General features: G+C 43.6%; 1 protein-coding gene across 2 annotated transcripts in view; it reads right to left on the bottom strand.

The window, feature by feature from the left end:
- The window catches only part of ARFGEF3 (ARFGEF family member 3), a 175899-nt gene that overhangs the window by 114013 nt on the left and 44610 nt on the right, over window positions 1–17276 (bottom strand). For both annotated transcript variants that reach the window (XM_085879999.1, XM_085880010.1), the window contains exons 18-19: window positions 14217–14325; window positions 13338–13557 (exon numbers count right to left, since the gene is read on the bottom strand). In XM_085879999.1, coding sequence (XP_085736125.1) covers window positions 13338–13557; window positions 14217–14325 — 329 coding nt within the window. The remainder of the gene's footprint in view (window positions 1–13337; window positions 13558–14216; window positions 14326–17276) is intronic.

Here is a 17276-nt window from a genome sequence, read left to right as displayed (position 1 = left end):
TGAACGTGGTTGTAACTTACAACTGCCATATAAAGACGTGTTCCCAGCGGTTTTGGGAATTGGTATATAAAAATGCTGCTCATAAAAGGGGAACCCAACAGTGTTTTCGAGTCCTTTTTGAGTCGATGTCCATGTCAGCAGTAACAGTATCAGTATCAGTATAAGTATTAGTATTAGTATTAGTAGTAGTTTGTTCATGTTGGCAGTAGTAGGTGAGTGTGAGGGGGAGGGTGTGGGTTATGATGGATCGTCCTTGCGTCCGCGTGTCCACGGGTAGGAGACATCTTTTCACCATTGTTCGAAGTTCTTCGTGGCTAATTTTTTATGGGGCTTTTTCAACAATGAGCTATAGCTTGTTTTTACGATTTAGGTCTATTCACAACGGGTTGGACAAATGCACAATGAATAATAATGTGCATAGAGCGCTTTGATTACTTATAGATACAATATACCAACGAATAATTATCGTGAAGCCGGCGTTCACAAACTATGCCCAACGATAGCCTAACTTATCCATATCGTGCGGCAGTTTATCTTTGCCGGTGACGTAGGGTTTGCTATTCATAGGCTGCCACTCAACGATTTAAATGGCTGCATCTCCACTATTGAAAGTAGACGCTTGCGCTCAACAATTGGATTTTTTTTACACTCAACGACTTTTAAACGGTACCACTCAGCTAGTTTCATTGTTTACAATGAACGATTTAAATTGCTGTCACTCGCCTTTGTTTTTTGACGCTGGGGTTTGGAAATTTGAAGCGTTTCTTCTGAACGTGTTAAAACGCTCAAACTCGACTATTTTAAATAGACGCTGCCGATGGACAATTGGAATCATAGCCAAGCTAGACATCGAAGTGTGAACATCCTCGTCATGCCGAAGAAAAGTTTGAAGAATGCTGCAAATAAGTGTCCTGGCCATGGCCGTGGACGCTGACGCAAGGACGATCCATTATACCGACGTCTTTCAGCCTATGAGTAACTTAAAAGTAACGTCTGTCGATGTGTGGCAACGATCGCGTAACGTGCCAACAACACATTAATCATAGGTTAGAAATAAGTTTCGGGTACGCTAAACATTACCTCGGCGTATCTCAACTTATGATTAACTTACAAGTAGCATGTGTTGACATGTCAACGATCGCCGACCGTGCATACAACTTGTGGCCAGCGTAGCGGAACGTGTGAGTCATTCGCCGCATACGTCGTGAAATTTCAAGCATGCAAATATTTGAGGACAACCAAAAAGTACAACGTTTAAAGCCAGCGTACAACGACGTATGGCAGTGTTTTTGAGCGTGCTCTCAATGTTATCAAAACTTACCCATAACGTATTCAACGTGTGCCAGCGTTTTAGAAAAAAAATTCAAAAATCGGCATACGTTGACTAAAACGTCAAGGTGTGACCGGGCCTTAAGTACGAGACCCACACAACGCACTTCGTCCCATTTGACCCATTCGACATGAGGGAAAGGTCTAACTGCACATATATTAATGAAATACCTGTCTGGAGATCACTATATGTTGGGTGCCATTGCCTTAGAGGCATGCAGTTTTCAGAACCGCAACACTACCCCCTCCCTTTTGGTGGACTCGACTCAAGTCATTAAACATTTGTGTGGCATGTAGGTGTAGTTTACCCGAGTACGCTTTACCTACAGATCCCCGAGTGCGACATTTCAAATACATGCCCCAAAAATAATAAACAGTGCAATGCGTATCGAAGCTCGCAGACTCATGCAGACATCCTTATGCTACATTTCCAGAATTGAACTAAACAAACAGGTGGGTTATAAATATATACATTTCTCATATTCACATTACTCATGGCCCAGGACCTATGACTCAAGGGAAGAAAACACAATAAATGAAACATTTGTGGATGAGTGCAGCAGCAGGTGATCACGCAGCCTGTCGTCTTCAGGGCCCTAAATGGTCCTTTGTTTGTTTGGGGTTTTTTTTGTTTTTTTTTCCTGGCTGCTGGAGGCAACTCACCCTACCACGGCAGGACGCACGCCGTCTCACAGTCCATTTGAACTGGCCTTTATCATTAAAGCTGTCCGGACTGTGCAAATACAGTCCCCGGTAATGTAGCTGCCTGCATGGCAGTCCCTGCAAATACTTCCAAAGCAGATGGTCCTGGTGCACATGGCAAGGTTCAGCGATATGGTAAGGCGTGGTAAGTGAGGTCAATGCACATAAAGGCATGGGCAGGTATGGCAAATGGAGTCAAGGCAAAGGCAGAAAAAGGCATGGCAAATGCAGACCAGGCAAGGTGCAGAACAACAGGTCAGCACATGAAGCTGGCCGGCCTCGGTGTGGTCTCGTGGAGTTGTGGAGGGAGTGTGGTGGCATTGGCCGGTCTGAAGACGGCTTCGGTCCTTCCCTACGGTCTCCCCCCCCATCCTATTGCCTTTGCCTGTCCTTGTCCATACCAACCCCCTTTAGGTTATAACAAAGAAATTAGATTTAGAATTAATTTTATTATTATTATTTTAAAAAATATATTTCCCTAACCCTCTTATCGTCTGTGTTCGGCTAACCTGTCCGAACCGTTTATTTCCAATCCCTAAGATCCCTTTAAAGAGGATTGAGAAAGACGAGTAAACTTGTCCAGAGGTCCAATTCAGCCTCATAATAACTCCCACAGGCCTCAGCATTTCCATGATGAGTCCAGTGGCCGACAACCAGTGAAGGGGTGTATGGTGCGAAGGGGTACACATCTTCTAATCTGTCCTATCACTATATTACTCTTTCAAGTAACCCTGGGGCCTTTCAACATGCCTGTCTCTTTAAACTATCGGTTTCAGCAACCACGATTCCCATCGCCTGTGTTGGTGTTCATTCTTAATTTGGGCCTGGCCCGCAAATTTTCCTACGTGGTCTTGCACAATTTTGTGGCTGGGCAGCGTGGCTCCACTGGCAGGTCTGTCCACCTGCCGAACTCACTCTTCAGCACCCTCGGGTCGCTGAAGCTGTCTCTGAGCCTACCTACTCCTGACTAACATGGGGAATGTCTTCACTGGCATTTCCCCCTCAATGCACACATGGCATTTTGGCACTCCAGGTCCCTTTTCCCTGGGTCAGAGATGCCAACTTTTGGAAATCAGAATTAGGGAGGATTTGCAACCGACACCAAATAATGTGCGCGAAGCGCATATCTCGAGCGCAGAGCGCTCGACCCTTGCGGCGGGGTCCAGGGCCCGCCTTAGGGCCCTGGAAGCTCTGGGGTTCTAGACGCTCTCTAGTGCCCTCTGAGCCCTATTTTGGAGCATTTAACATGTTAAGAATTCCCACTTTTTGAACAAAAAAAGGGGAAAATTGTGCACTTTTTAATGTTACATGTATGTTAATATTAGTAAGTTAGGGGACAATCAAAGATTAACAAAAAGCACAAAAGAAGCAATATTTTTCTTACCTTACTGGCTGGTACTACTGCTGCTTGCTTTTTCCATGGCAGCTTTGCTGAGTGACAGCTGTGTGGCTCTTTTAGCCCTTCTGATTATGTCTTTGCTGTATTCTCTCTGGTAGCAAGGGGTGCTATGAGCTAGTTTTTCAATTAAGAGAGCTTCCAGGGTTTTGACACTCAAATTGGGACGAAATTCAGTATGATTCTTCCGTACAAGACTGAGTGCCCGTTCACATGATGCGTTCGAATGAGGAATGACCAAGATTCCCTTCATCACTTTGCTCAAATTAGGATACTTCTTGGCACCAGTGCAGGGATCTGTGAGCTGTGAAATCCGATGCCACTGCTCATCCACTCTCACTGTCTCAGTAGCAATTGTAGCTATGGAGGCGTCTGCCTGGTCGTGAGTGAATTCACTCTCAAGACTGTCTATGTCACTATCACCGCCACTGAACAGACAGGGGAATTTCTTGATGAAAAACTCCACACAGTCAAACCCCACTTCTTGGTGTAGCTTAACATCCAGCACCTGAGCATGCTTGGCTAATTCATCATCTAGCGGCCAGGTTTTGAAGATGTAATTGCAGGCTTTCACATAATATGAGCGAACTGCACTGAAGAAACCTTGGATGTCTGACTCACTCAGAGTGAAGGTGGATTTCTTGAGACTCCTTTGTTCCCTTATATACAGTTTCGCATCGTTCCCAATCATGAGGTCCTCATCATTCTTCTGATGATTTCTGTCAGAGAAGGGTACATTTACCAGAGCAACCGATGACACCGATGGTTTCAAAAACCGTACGAAGATATCTTTCAGAAGACCATTCAATTCTCTGTGCAGGAGATGAATACAGGGTTCGTCTCTTTGGAGCAGAAGATTCCCCTTCTCAAAAAGCTTGTTAGCATATCGAAGGAAGAAACAATAGAGTTTTGTTTGTGGAGACAAGAACATCCTGTTGACACGTTTTTCTCTAGATTCCTGCACAGTGTTTGAGGAAGATGCGCTATTAGTTGTAGAACTCGTAGTACACTTAGCCGCAGGGCGATCACACTTGCGTTTACTGCCAGCAGAAGAGGTCAGACTCGTAGTACCAGATCCAATTTTACGTTTGAGGAGAGAGCTTGAGGTAGGTGCAGCCAAGGAAGAAGACCTCTGATTCGAAGGTTTTGCTGAGCTTCTATCAAGTGATTTGGCAAAAGCAGAACTTAACTTGGGTCCTTCTTTGCCTGTAGATGGGACTATCACAGTCTTTCTCGACTCTGAAGGGATCTGCTTTGTAGATGAACGTGATGAAGGGCCGGTGATGCTACCTGCTCTCAGCATTGGTTTTGGTGCTGTCCCTGCTGTCTTCTTCGCAGCAGATACTGCAGTGGTAGTGGTGAATGCTGCTCCACTAGTGCTTGATCCTGCAGTGCCAGTACTGGCAGTAGATACAGTGCCGTCCTCTTGCTCGTTGTTAGAGTCTTGGCTACAGTTGGTTGCATTTTTCTTCGTACTTCTTCTTTGAAGAAGAGGCGAAGTGGCTCCCACTGTTCAATCAGCCTGTCTAGGCACTGACCAAGGGACAGCCACCTTGTTGCGACATGCTTCAGAATCTTGTGTGTCGGGGCATCACAGAGTTCTTGCAGTGCTTTCACTCCTTTGACGCGTTTACTACTTTTGTCCAAGTAGTAGTAAATATCGATGAGAAAGTCATCTAATTCAATGGGTAAGGCCTGAGCCGCCTTCTTGGCCGTATTGTGCATCATATGGCAAGGGCATCCCATGATGTAGCACTCTGGATTTTGTTTGTGGATATAAGCAGCGATTCCTTTGTGCTTGCCCACCATGACAGAGGCATTATCAGCACAAAAGGAAACATAATTTCCCCACGGAATTTTACTGTCACTGAACTCATGATCAAGCAGTTTGAAAATGTTTTCTCCAGTGGAATCTTGTTTGCACGCAGGCAAACTTAGCAAACCTTGCTTCACAATCCCAGCACTGTTGTCATAGTACGAAATCAGGACAGGATATAGCTGGGCCTCACCACTGTCATTGCTACCGTCTGTAGCTAGGCTAAATGGAGCTAGTCTAGCAATATCGGCAATAGATGAAGCAGTAACATTTGACAACTCACCAATTATTGCTGAAGTTTTTGTTCTTGCACATCCATACTTTGAAGCAACTTTTGAATCTGGAAACATCTTTTGAAATAGAGGTCCAGCATGATCTGAGACTGATATGGGCAAGTTATGTTCCACAATAAATCCACTAAAGAGAAGTTCCGCTCGGGTAACATCCTCTTCCTCGCTTGTCCCTTGTTTGGTGAAATAATTCAGAAGTGTACCGGTACTCGTGCTCGAAGATCTCTCCTTTGCAATGTCTGTGTGCCGTTTGCTTCCAACGTGCTTCCGAATATCATCGCGACCTCCGTGCTCAACTGAAATATCAACGCTGCATACTGTACAATACGCATGATCAATTCCTCTTTCAGACTTTCGAATACACGGGTATTGGAGACTGTATTCGGTCTTGTACTTCTGAGACCATTTCTTGGTCTTCGTAAGCTTCTTTTCTGCCATTTCGTAATCAACATCGAGGGCTTGAAGCATCGGTAACTTCGAAGTCGATGTTCCACAGCTGCAGCGCGACTCGTAGAACTCTAGCGGCTGTTAAACACCGCACGGTGGTCGCGACCGCCGGGCTGGTACGGGGCCCAGCTGCATGCAGTGAGCGTATCGCATGCATATACACTGTGCATACATACCGCATGCACTGTATTGCACACATACCGCATGCACTAAATCTCAGTGCATGATCGCATAAGCGAGATCCAGACCCAATGTTTCGCTGCTCCTCATTTTAATTTGCAATTTTTTACGTACAATTTGGTAGCAGCGAACGTTATGGAGTTACCACATGCTATACGTAGCAGACGATGCTTTTCATTCAATTCTCATACTAGTACATTCTGATGAGTCAACAGTGCAAAAATATCAAAATTTCGGGAGGATAAGGATCGTGATCGTAAGGGCGGGAGTTTGGGTGAATTTTCGGAAGCCTCCCGATGAAATCGGGAGGGTTGGCATCTGTGCTGGGTACCTGTGCCCATTAGTTACTCGAACTCCTCGGTCAATTGGACCCACGGCCTACCCCAGTGCCTGGGGTGCTCTCAACTCAATACTCATATTTCACAAGCCACGCTCCCAGCCCGTTAATTGTCTCCTGCATCCTGCAAAATGTTTCGTGCCTTCATTCAACACCAACCACAAAACGACATCCCTTTGTTAATTTGACGATCCCGCTAACAAACATGACTCTAGCCCAAGGGTTCCCTTGGGTGGATTCACTCCTCCTCCCAATCATTCATTCGCACCATGCATTTCACATTCACTCCATATACAATTGGGCACACTGACCCGCATTCAGGCCTAGGTCACATTTGCTCTACGGCGAGGATACGGCAGCTGTACGCCCTCTGAATTGACAGAAACGTGCGGCGGCCGCAGAGAAACTGAGGTGGCCTCAGGGAGGCCCTACGCCGTTTGGCTATATTTTACAGGCCGTAGGGTCGCCGTGGAATTAGAGCGGGGAGTTATAACTTTTTTTCATTTCTACGTTCGCCGTAGCAATTCGACAAGCCAAGCTATGACGGAGATGTGTTCCACGTCGACCGTACGTAGGGCGTACGGTGGGCTTGCGTTATTCGTGCGGCTGCCGTAAGCTCTACTCAATGAAAAATGAATTTTCCCAACCCCCAAAAAATTACGGCGGCCGCACTATATCCACGGTCGCCGTACGGTGGCCTTGCGGTCTGTGTGACTACCTGCGGGCAACGCAGAGTCAACGCACGGTTCCCCTACGCCCGCCCTGCACCTATGTAAGGCCTCCATGGCAGTCTGTGTCGACCGTGCGTCCACCGTGCGCTACCGCTAGAGATCGGAGTATAGGTGTTTGCCTATACCGTGGTGCCCCCAGAATCCCAATTTAATTCGTTCCAGGAGGCTGTTCAGATTCAAAAAAAATTTTCCCAATAAGAAATAATGGAGTGAATTAATCTGTTCGTGGACCCAAAGAAAACCCACTTTCAAGACACTTTAAACTGAAATTACCCATGTTTAAGATAAAATAAGATGAGTAAATGACCTTCGGTGGCGGTGTATTGTATGTAAACTGGTACAATCACCACATCCAAAGGTCCACACAGGCTCGTGCTCCGGCCTTGGTTCCGATCGCTCGCGCACTCTGCGAGAGCGCTGCCCCCAGGGCAGCTCATCAAACATGATGCCCGCAGAACCACAAATCACTTTCATCAAACGCATCGGGCTGACATATTCATGGATATTCCAAATTACAACTGGTTTTGCTGTGAAATTCAATCCTTGCCCGACAGTCCGTCATACCACGTGATCGGATTGCTTTTTTTGTTATTAATTAAAACACATGATGATTAAAAAAACAAACATCACAAATGAAGGTGAAAACACGAGGTAGGGCCTGTCACATTTGGCTCGGCGGCCAGAGGGTCTACAAAATGTACGAGCACTAGCAATTATAAAGCGGCCGCAGTATTTCCACGGTCACACAATGTAGCAGTCACATATGTTTTTAGCAGTGTCTCGCGTTGCGAACGCTGCTCATAGAGAGCTCGGCGTTGTTGTTGTTCTTCTTCTTCTTCTTCTTCTTGTTCTTCTTGTTCTTCTTCTTCTTCTTATTCTTATTCTTGTGAAGACAAAACCTTAATCGCTCGGACTCGGCTCTTGTATATACAAGATCCGGATCGCCTTAAATACTTACCACATGTACACATCCTCACATAGACGGTGCCTTTTGAGAGCGTCTATCATGAACTTTTAAATATATTCGGACATTTGCTTTAAAGTTTCGAAAAGTTGATGTTACTATTTAAAGATTATTCCATTTATCGTATTGTAATTTCGTAAATACATTATATATTTCATAAATACACGATATAGCGTAAATATGTAAATACATTATGACGGGTTTCGCTATTGGCTTAATGAAGGCACGTGACGAAATATCGGAAGTTGTTGTTTTTTTTTTTTAGCCGACAAAACTTTTAGGTTTTGGACGCTGGTCTTGGACACATTTGTCCTTGTTATTTTTTGGGAAGCCGCACAGCGTATTTATAAATTGTGGAGACCGAAAACATGGGTGTGCCATACGGTCTTTGATTTGATGTCGCAAGGTGACCTAAGGGCGTTCCTGCGGCGGCCATAGATTTTTGAAGGCAGACGCAAGGTGCCTGCAAGGCGACCGCAGGGGGACCGCAGGTGGACCCTAAGCCGAACGTGCGGCCAGACAGACGGTAACGAATAGGTTAATTTATTTATTTATCAGTTCTTTTGTTTCGGCTTGTCGAATTTCTACGGCGAACGTAGAAATGAAAAAAGTTATAACTCCGCGTTATAATTCCACGGCGACCCTACGGCCTGTAAAATATAGCCATACGGCCTTGGGCCACCCTGAGGCCACCTCAGTTTCTCTGTGGCCGCCGCACGTTTCTGTCAATTCAGAGGGCGTACGGCCGCCGTATCCTCGCCCTAGAGCAAATGTGACTGAGGCCTAAAGTATCGATCGACACACGAGAGATGCTTTCACGAGGACTTCTACCGACAAACTGAATGAACAAAGCGCGAAGATGCGGGTCGGACAGGTTGGGGAGACACGTGAACAAACATGAACGCCACGGTGTGTTCGGTTTTTTAAAATGTATTAGGTTTTTAGCGCAAAATTTTCTCGAAAAAATTGTTCGGATTACAATTTGTTCAAACAATGGGGCGTTCAGATTGTGGGGGCACCACGGTATATGATAGTTATAGTATATTCAGTTATATATACTGGTATATTTTTATTTCAGTAAAAAAATAACTGGTATATAAACCTACTCGTTACCGTCCGTCTGGCCACACAGTCGCCTTAGGGTCCCCCTGCGGTCGCCTTGTGGGCACCTTGCGTCTGCCTTGAAAATTCTATGGCTGCCGCAGCGACGCCCTAAGGTCACCGTGCAACATCAAATCAACGACCGTACGGCACCCCCATGTTTTCGGTCTCAACAATTTATAAATACGCCGTGCGGCTCCCCGAAAAATAAAAACATATGTGACTGCTACATTGTGTGACCGTGGAAATACTGCGGCCGCCATATAATTGCTAGTGACCGCAGATTTTGGAGACCCCACGGCCGCCGTGGCAAATGTGATCTAGGCCTTACTCATCATTTTTCCACTCATACCGATGCTCCACGAACTACATCCCCCCTAACTCGTGCTTCCCGTCATCCCTTACTTGAATGCACGTTCCATTTAATTCTATCACTAAGCTACGTCAACCACTACACATTCCATGTCTGTCTTTGTTCCCAATTATTTCTAATTGCTCTCCTAAATTCTCCTAACTTGTGTTCCAGGGCCCACATGGAGGACTGCGCCTAATGCAACCATGGGACCAATCAATCTAACGCTAAACCCTTCCCCTAACTAGTGCTCCTTTGCCTGGGGCGAGGATGATCACGACATCCTCGCTGGGCTTCGTTCTCCCATGAGCAGTCTCGGCGTTCTTCGTTCTCCCACCAAGGGGGGTGGTCTGCAGCGCACCCGTCGCCTGTTAATTTATTCAAATGCTTGCACTGGCTTTCGGGCTATCTCCCACGGGAAACGCCGTGTTTGACAAACCTGCCATTCGTGCTGCGGGATCCCCGATGACGTCACTCACAAACGGCCCACCCAGTGAGCTGCCCTACGCCCACTCTTACTCTTTCCACGCACATGAGCCGTCCGGCCGTCACGTAGCCATTTCCATTCATGTCGGGCGTCTCGCAAGCACAGAACATCGGGCGTCGGACATGGGCTCCCATGGGGGAAACATACATACACATATATATATATATATATATATATATATATATATATATATATATATATATATATATACATACAGGGTGTCTCAAAAGTCACCTTGAGATTTGGATATTAAATAACATTTCTGTTTTTTCATAATTTGTTTTTCTATTCTTTTCAGAATTTCGATCAACATTTGGAAATTACCCATGGAAAAATTCACAACTGAACAAAGAACCAAAATCGTGGAATTTTATTTTAAATTTCATTGATCAATTATACGCACCGAAAGAGCATGGACACCGAATAATTTCGCGAAATTCAGAAATTTATTGGCAATCACGTTCTCCTGATTTGACGCCTCCCCATTATTTTCGTTGGGGTTACCGAAAGGAGCGTGTGTACATCAATAAGCCCCATACAATTCAGCAGCTCAAGGACATCTATGCAGAAATTCGAGGGCTGCAGCCAGTTATTGTCTGCTATTATGGAAAATGCTGTCGAAAGAGTCCATCTCTGCGAAGCCAAAAATGGAGGACATCGAAGCTGCATTATTTTTCATAAATGAAGCAAATTTATCTCCATTTTGTAAATTTTATTTTGGTATTAAAATAATCATAAATTATTAAAAAACAGAAATGTTATTTAATTTCTAAATCCTAAGGTGACTTTTGGGACACCTTGTGTGTGTATATATATATATATATATATATATATATATATATATATATATATATATATATATATATATATATATATATATATATATATATATATATACACATATATATACACATATATATACACACACACACACACACACACATACACACACAGTATGCTTACACATTTAAAGGCAAGCATTGTTTACACGTCGTGTAAACATACAAACTGTGCATCCTCATTGTCTTGGGTCGCTCACCTGCATTTGATTTTTAATTTCTGTTTTTTTCATTTATTTATATTTTCATTCCCCGATGCTTTCTGACGGTTCTGTGATTTTTTTCTGGTGTATCGGCTTCGATGTCCGTCAGCACACAAAATTACCGTGCTTCCTCATAGTCTCGGGTCACTCACCTGCATTTTCTTTCATTTATGGATGTCCGACGATTCTGTGAATTTTTTTTCCAGTGTACCGGCTTCGATGTCCATCGACACGCAAAATTTCAGCTTTCTACGTCACCCGGAAGGTACCAATCTTTAATATCATTCTTTAAGTCAGTCAATCAGTGGTTAGAAAGCTTTATATTTTACTTGCGGGTGCATGACACATTGTGTAAGTATACGAACAGTGCTTCCCCATTGCCTTGGGTTGTTCACCTACATTTGCTTTTTCATTAATTTATTTACATTGTTTTTTTCATTGATTTATATTTTCATTTACGGATGCTTTCCGATGGTTCTGTGATTTTTCCTGGTGTATTGGCTTCGATGTCCGTCGGCCCACAAAATTACCGTGCTTCCCCATTGTCTCAGGTCACTCACCTTCAATCTTTTTCATTTATGTATATTTTCATTCGTGGATCTTGTCCAACAATTCTGTTCTTTCATTTTTTTCCAATATACTGGCTTCGATGTCCATCAGCATTCAAAATTTCAGCTTTCTACGTCACCCAGAGGCCCTGATCTTTAATATCAGTCATTCAGTGGTAAGAAAGAGCTTTATATACAGTGTATACTAGTGGGGTATGCTCACACATTGTAAGCAATAACAAACCATGCTTCTTCATTGTCTCGGGTTGCTCACCTGCATTTATTTTTTTCATTTTTTCCCCGTTTATTTATTTTCATTTGTTTATATTTTCATTTGTGGATACTTTGCAACAGTTCTGTGATTTTTCCCGGTGTATCGGCTTCGCGGAAAGCAAAATTTCAGCTTTCTATGTCACCCGGAAGGGACCGATCTTTAATGTCAGTCAGTGATTATTATTTATATATACTGTATATATATATATATATATATATATATATATATATATATATATATATATATATATATATATATATATATATATATATATGAGATAGATCAAGCTCTTTCTAACCACTGACTGATATTACCGATCAGTGCCTTCCAGGTGACATAGAAAGCTGAAATTTTGAGTGCTGATGGACATCAAAGCCAGTACACCGGAAAAAAAACAAACAAACACAGAATCGTGGGACAACATCCATAAATGAATGTATAAATAAATGAAGAAAAAAAACTGAAAATAAATAAATGAAAAATCAAATGCAGGTGAGCAACCCGAGACAATGGGGAAACACGGTTTGTATGCTTACACAATGTGTAAGCACACCCTGCTTGTGTGTGTGTGTGTGTGTGTGTGTGTGTGTGTGTGTGTGTGTGTGTGTGTGTGTGTGTGTGTGTGTATATATATATATATATATTAAAGGCTCTTGTGGCTAAACAGTTGCATCGGCTCCACCTATTAGGCACAAACTTAGCAGACCTACAAACCCTCCATCTCTGTCTGTCAGGTTGAACTGCCAATGCCAGGAAGAGAATTTAACTCAATCTTACAGATCAGTCCAACCTGGAGGGGGAACATCCATGGAAATGTTTTTCAGGCTTGTTGGCCCTCGTCACCATAGAGCAACAAAATCTCCTTCCTCGCTCAGGAGATATATACTGTCGGCAACGAAATAATGTCAGCAATGTCCATTATACTTGAACAAGGCATACAAGATTTTGCCACAAACCTTGAGCCTCAACAAATATATCAGAGCTGTACTTGTTTAACAACAGTTTTTAAATCTTGATAAGAGTTGGTAGGCATCAGTTTGACATGACAATATCATCAGCCATGTATGAGAGGGAGTTTTCTGCTGTTAAGCACATTAATTCTAACTGGAGATCATCTCTGACAACTGGCATGATGAACTGGCATATCCATGGATTGCCCCAGCCTATGGAAGTCTGTGTTGTGAAATGAGCTGTGCCCCCCTCTTCTATTTAATTAAATCTTCTGAAATATTAAAGTCTGTACACATTTTATTGAGACACCCTGCATTTAACAAAAATAACATTTTAGAAATGAACTGCGGTATTACCGAGGAAAGGCAAGTAAATGAGGAGACATCTCACCTGCGGCCCAGGAAATGCTCCAGTGAGTAGGCCAGGGAAGATATCTGGCACAGGGCCAGGTGTGTGTCCTGGCGAAGCAAGGCCTGTGATCACGCTTGGCCCATCACCGTCAGCCCCTGTAACCTCTCCGCTCGGTCCTTGCCTGAAGCTGAGTGGCGGAGGCTGTCCCTGTCCTCGAGCGAAATGCAAGTGCTCCAGCATTCCAATGTACTCGCACACACTGCCGACAAGCAGGCGTGACCTCAACAACCACGAACACAAAAGTTCACTCTCATGTAAAACCAGTGTGCTGGAATTATATATGGTTGATTCGTTCGTTTATCACACGTGGGGCATGATGCATGTCCTGAGTTGCAGTGAGAAGATGGTGATGGGCCTTTAAACTGCTGCAGCCCTGTTGGAGTGATTTGCAATGGTACTTAGTTGGGCATTTCGGAATGTAGATCCAGCCTTATAATGCCGAAGCAATGATATACCTGTACAGCTAAGTCAGGAGTTTGTGCGAGTTGACGTGTAACTACAAGGTGGTGTGGTTTTGAGAAAACACACAAAGTTTGCTTCTAACCAAGCGGCCTCAAAAACAGGTGTGTGCTCCCTCGGGGTCGCAAATGTTTGAACTGGCAATGTTGAGGTCGAGCTGAAGATCAAAACTACAATTGGCGTTGAGAGGAATCAAGAAAATCTTTTGAAATTCCCTCCCCCACAAATCCACTCCCCCTCAAATCCACTCCCCCTCAACCATTACACCATCCTCCAGAATATCTGCAAACCCTCTCCCAAGGACCCAATTACATCAGACTCGTGTGCTACATGAGGAAGGTGAAGTAAGATAGATCAAAATAAAATGAGCCAAAACAAACACCTCAATAGATCACTCACCTGAATACATGTGGCCAGCAATCACCATTATGGCTGCCCATTTCTAGGCCGACAGCCAGCACAGCCTCCATGCAAAGGCTGTGAGCTGCTGATAGGCTCACTCCACTACCTGCACCCCAACACAAGCCTCAGTAATCCCACCTTCCAATTTTTCCTGAGTTACACCATGGCCAGATATGCTGTTAGTTCAAAACAAGTCAACAAAGAAACAATTTTTGTTCACATGTTCGTCAAGAAGCGGCTTCACAAACAATGCAAACACATGCAAGCAAGTATGTGAGGCAACATCAGACTTGAATTAAGACGACCACAGCTGCTGAGTTGGAGGGGAAGTGATCGAACTTTCCATGGCACTCTGGGTACAAGCGACACCTTCTTTGTGACATTTCTTTTCTCTCTGCAGTTAGCGGAGCAATTAGAGAGAAATCTTTTCTCCCCCATACCCTAACTGCCTTACAAGGAACTTTGAAGCAGAAGGAGGCCAGTTGACCAATCATGCCTGTACTATATCAACATCCAAAAAATTCAATCTATCTGCTTGTCAACATAACTTTGGTTGGGCGTAGAAAGAGGAAGATTGGGGAAGAGAGCAGCGGGTCCAGTACTGAGACCGTCCATTCGTTTAAAAACTGTGCTTCACTTATACCATCCATAGTCTTTATTATCTTAAACATCTCCATCAGATCCCCTCCTTTCTATTGTATAGAGTCCTGTCTGCTTCAGCCGTTCTTTATCACTTAATCTAGCTAGCCCCAGAAACAATCTCGTCACTCCATGCTGAACCCTCCCTATGACAGCCATATCCTCTTCCTCAGATGTGGCGAACAAAACTGCACACAGTAGTCTAAACGAGGTCTAATTAAATTTCTATACAGTGTTAACACTACCTATTCTATTCCGAATTAAATAAAACTTCACAAATATGTGCTACATTTTGTGTGACACAGATGTACTAAATATCAGAACGGTAACTTGTAAGACTTTAGTTTGGCATTCGGTCAAATACACGCTCCAAATCTCCACCTCTGCATGGAACATAGATTTGAACGCAACGGTCAAAATTGTTGATTACGTACAGATATTTGGCAAGTGGGATGGACCTAACTTTCTCCGTGATTGCCTCTTTCAGCTCAAAAATACTTCTGAGGTTTTCTTTGCACACATTGTCTTTGAGAAAGATTTAAAAAAAAAATCTAATGGGTTCAGATCAGGGGAATATGGAGACCAACTGAAGCTGAAGCATCGGTAAATCACTCTCTCACTGAAGCTCAGTCAAGTTGCGTGGGGAGCATTGATGGACAGCAATCTTCAAGTCAAGCCACAGCTTTTTGATTGGATTGAGGTCGGGGCTCTGACTGGGCACTCAAGGACATTTATCTTTTTGTTCCTTCGCCACTCCAGTGTAGCTTTGGCTGTGTGCTTTGGGTCGTTGTCATGTTGAAAGGTGAACTTCTGTCCCAATTTCAGCTTTCTTGCAGAGGGCAGCAGGTTTTCCTTTTGGATTTTTCTGTATTTTGCTCCATCCATTTTCCCTTCTATCCTGACAAGTGCCTTATTCCCTGCTGATGAGAAACATCTCCAGAACATGATGCTGCCGCCACCATACTTCACAGGAAGGATGGTGTTCTTTGGGTGATGTGCTGTGTTGGGATTGCGCTAAACGTACCATTTTGCATTTCGGCTAAAAAGTTCCATCTTGGTTTCATTAGACCACAAAACTTTTGCCACCACAGCTACAGAATTTCTGGAGTGTTTTGGTGCATACCTCAAACGGGACTCAAGGTGGGCTTTTTTGAGTAATGGCTTCATTCTTGCAATCATACAGTGCAGGCCAGACTTGATGCAGTGCTTGAGACCAGCCTTTGCCATAAAGGCACATAGCTCTTTCAAAGTTGCCATTTGCCTCTTGGTGGCCTCTGTGATCAGTCTCCTCCTTGCTTGGTCATCCAATTTGGAGGGACAGCCTGATCTCGGCAGGGTCTTAGTGGTACCATCTGCCTTCCACTTCTTAATGATTGTCTTGACTGTGCTCCAAGGGATATTCAAGGCCTTTGAAATATTTTTATACCCATCCCCTGACCTGTACCTTTCCACAACTTTATCCTGGAGGTCTTTTGAAAGCTCCTTGATTGCCATGGTTGAGTCTTTGCTGTGTAATGCACTACCCAGCAGAGGAAACCTACTGGAAGAGATGATTTTATTCTGAAATAATAAGAATCACAACAATTTAACACAGGTGGAAGCCAATTAACTTGGTGTGTGATTTTGAATTTGATTGGTGAGACCTAGTGGCGACCCATACAGGACTGTGCCCAATAGCCGAGGAGACTGTTTCGGCAGCACCAATGGATGGATGGTGACGCCTGAGGTAATTTAAAATTAATATCATAAGACACTTATCCAACCAAGATATTCTAGTTTTGTATTTTAAATAAATTCTTTGAAATTTGGAGAATTTGTTTTTCATTTGGAAGTTGTGGGTTACGATGTGTCAATAAAAGTGGAAAAAGTCTGATTTAATGCAATTTAATTCCAGGCTATAAGGCAACAAAAGGTGAAAATTTTGAAAGGGGGTGTGGATTTTCTATAGACACTGGAATTCAATTTCATAAAATAAAGATTGTGAAGGTCGTAAAAAAAAAAAATTCTGGAAGTTTACCGCTGTTGATGCAGTGTCTTTTACACCACCCTGTTTAACACTTTTTTTGTTGTATACATTATCGAGGCTCGTATGAGAGCTAGCACACAATGCACAACAAGTGGGGGGGAGGGGGCAAGAGAAAAGATGGGCAGGAGAGGGAAGGACAAAACAGTGGGGAACAGAGACATTATTAGGAGATATGTGGAAGGGAGAGGGATGGGGCGGGAAACATGGGGTATACAAGATGGACACAACAGGGACTTTCAGGAAGGAAGCAGGGAATTTGAAGGAGGTGGGGTTGGGGTGAATTAACGGAGGTAGAAAAAATCATGGTTTTGGATGGGGGTGTGTATATATATATATATATATATATATATATATATATATATATATATATATATATATATATATATATATAT

Source organism: Eptatretus burgeri, chromosome 1, assembly GCF_056783735.1.
Source record: "Eptatretus burgeri isolate ZD-2024b chromosome 1, Ebu_testis_v1, whole genome shotgun sequence".
Taxonomy (NCBI): Eukaryota; Metazoa; Chordata; class Myxini; order Myxiniformes; family Myxinidae; genus Eptatretus; species Eptatretus burgeri.
The sequence above is the reverse complement of the archived record's forward strand: the minus strand, read 5'-3'. Positions and strand labels throughout refer to the sequence as shown.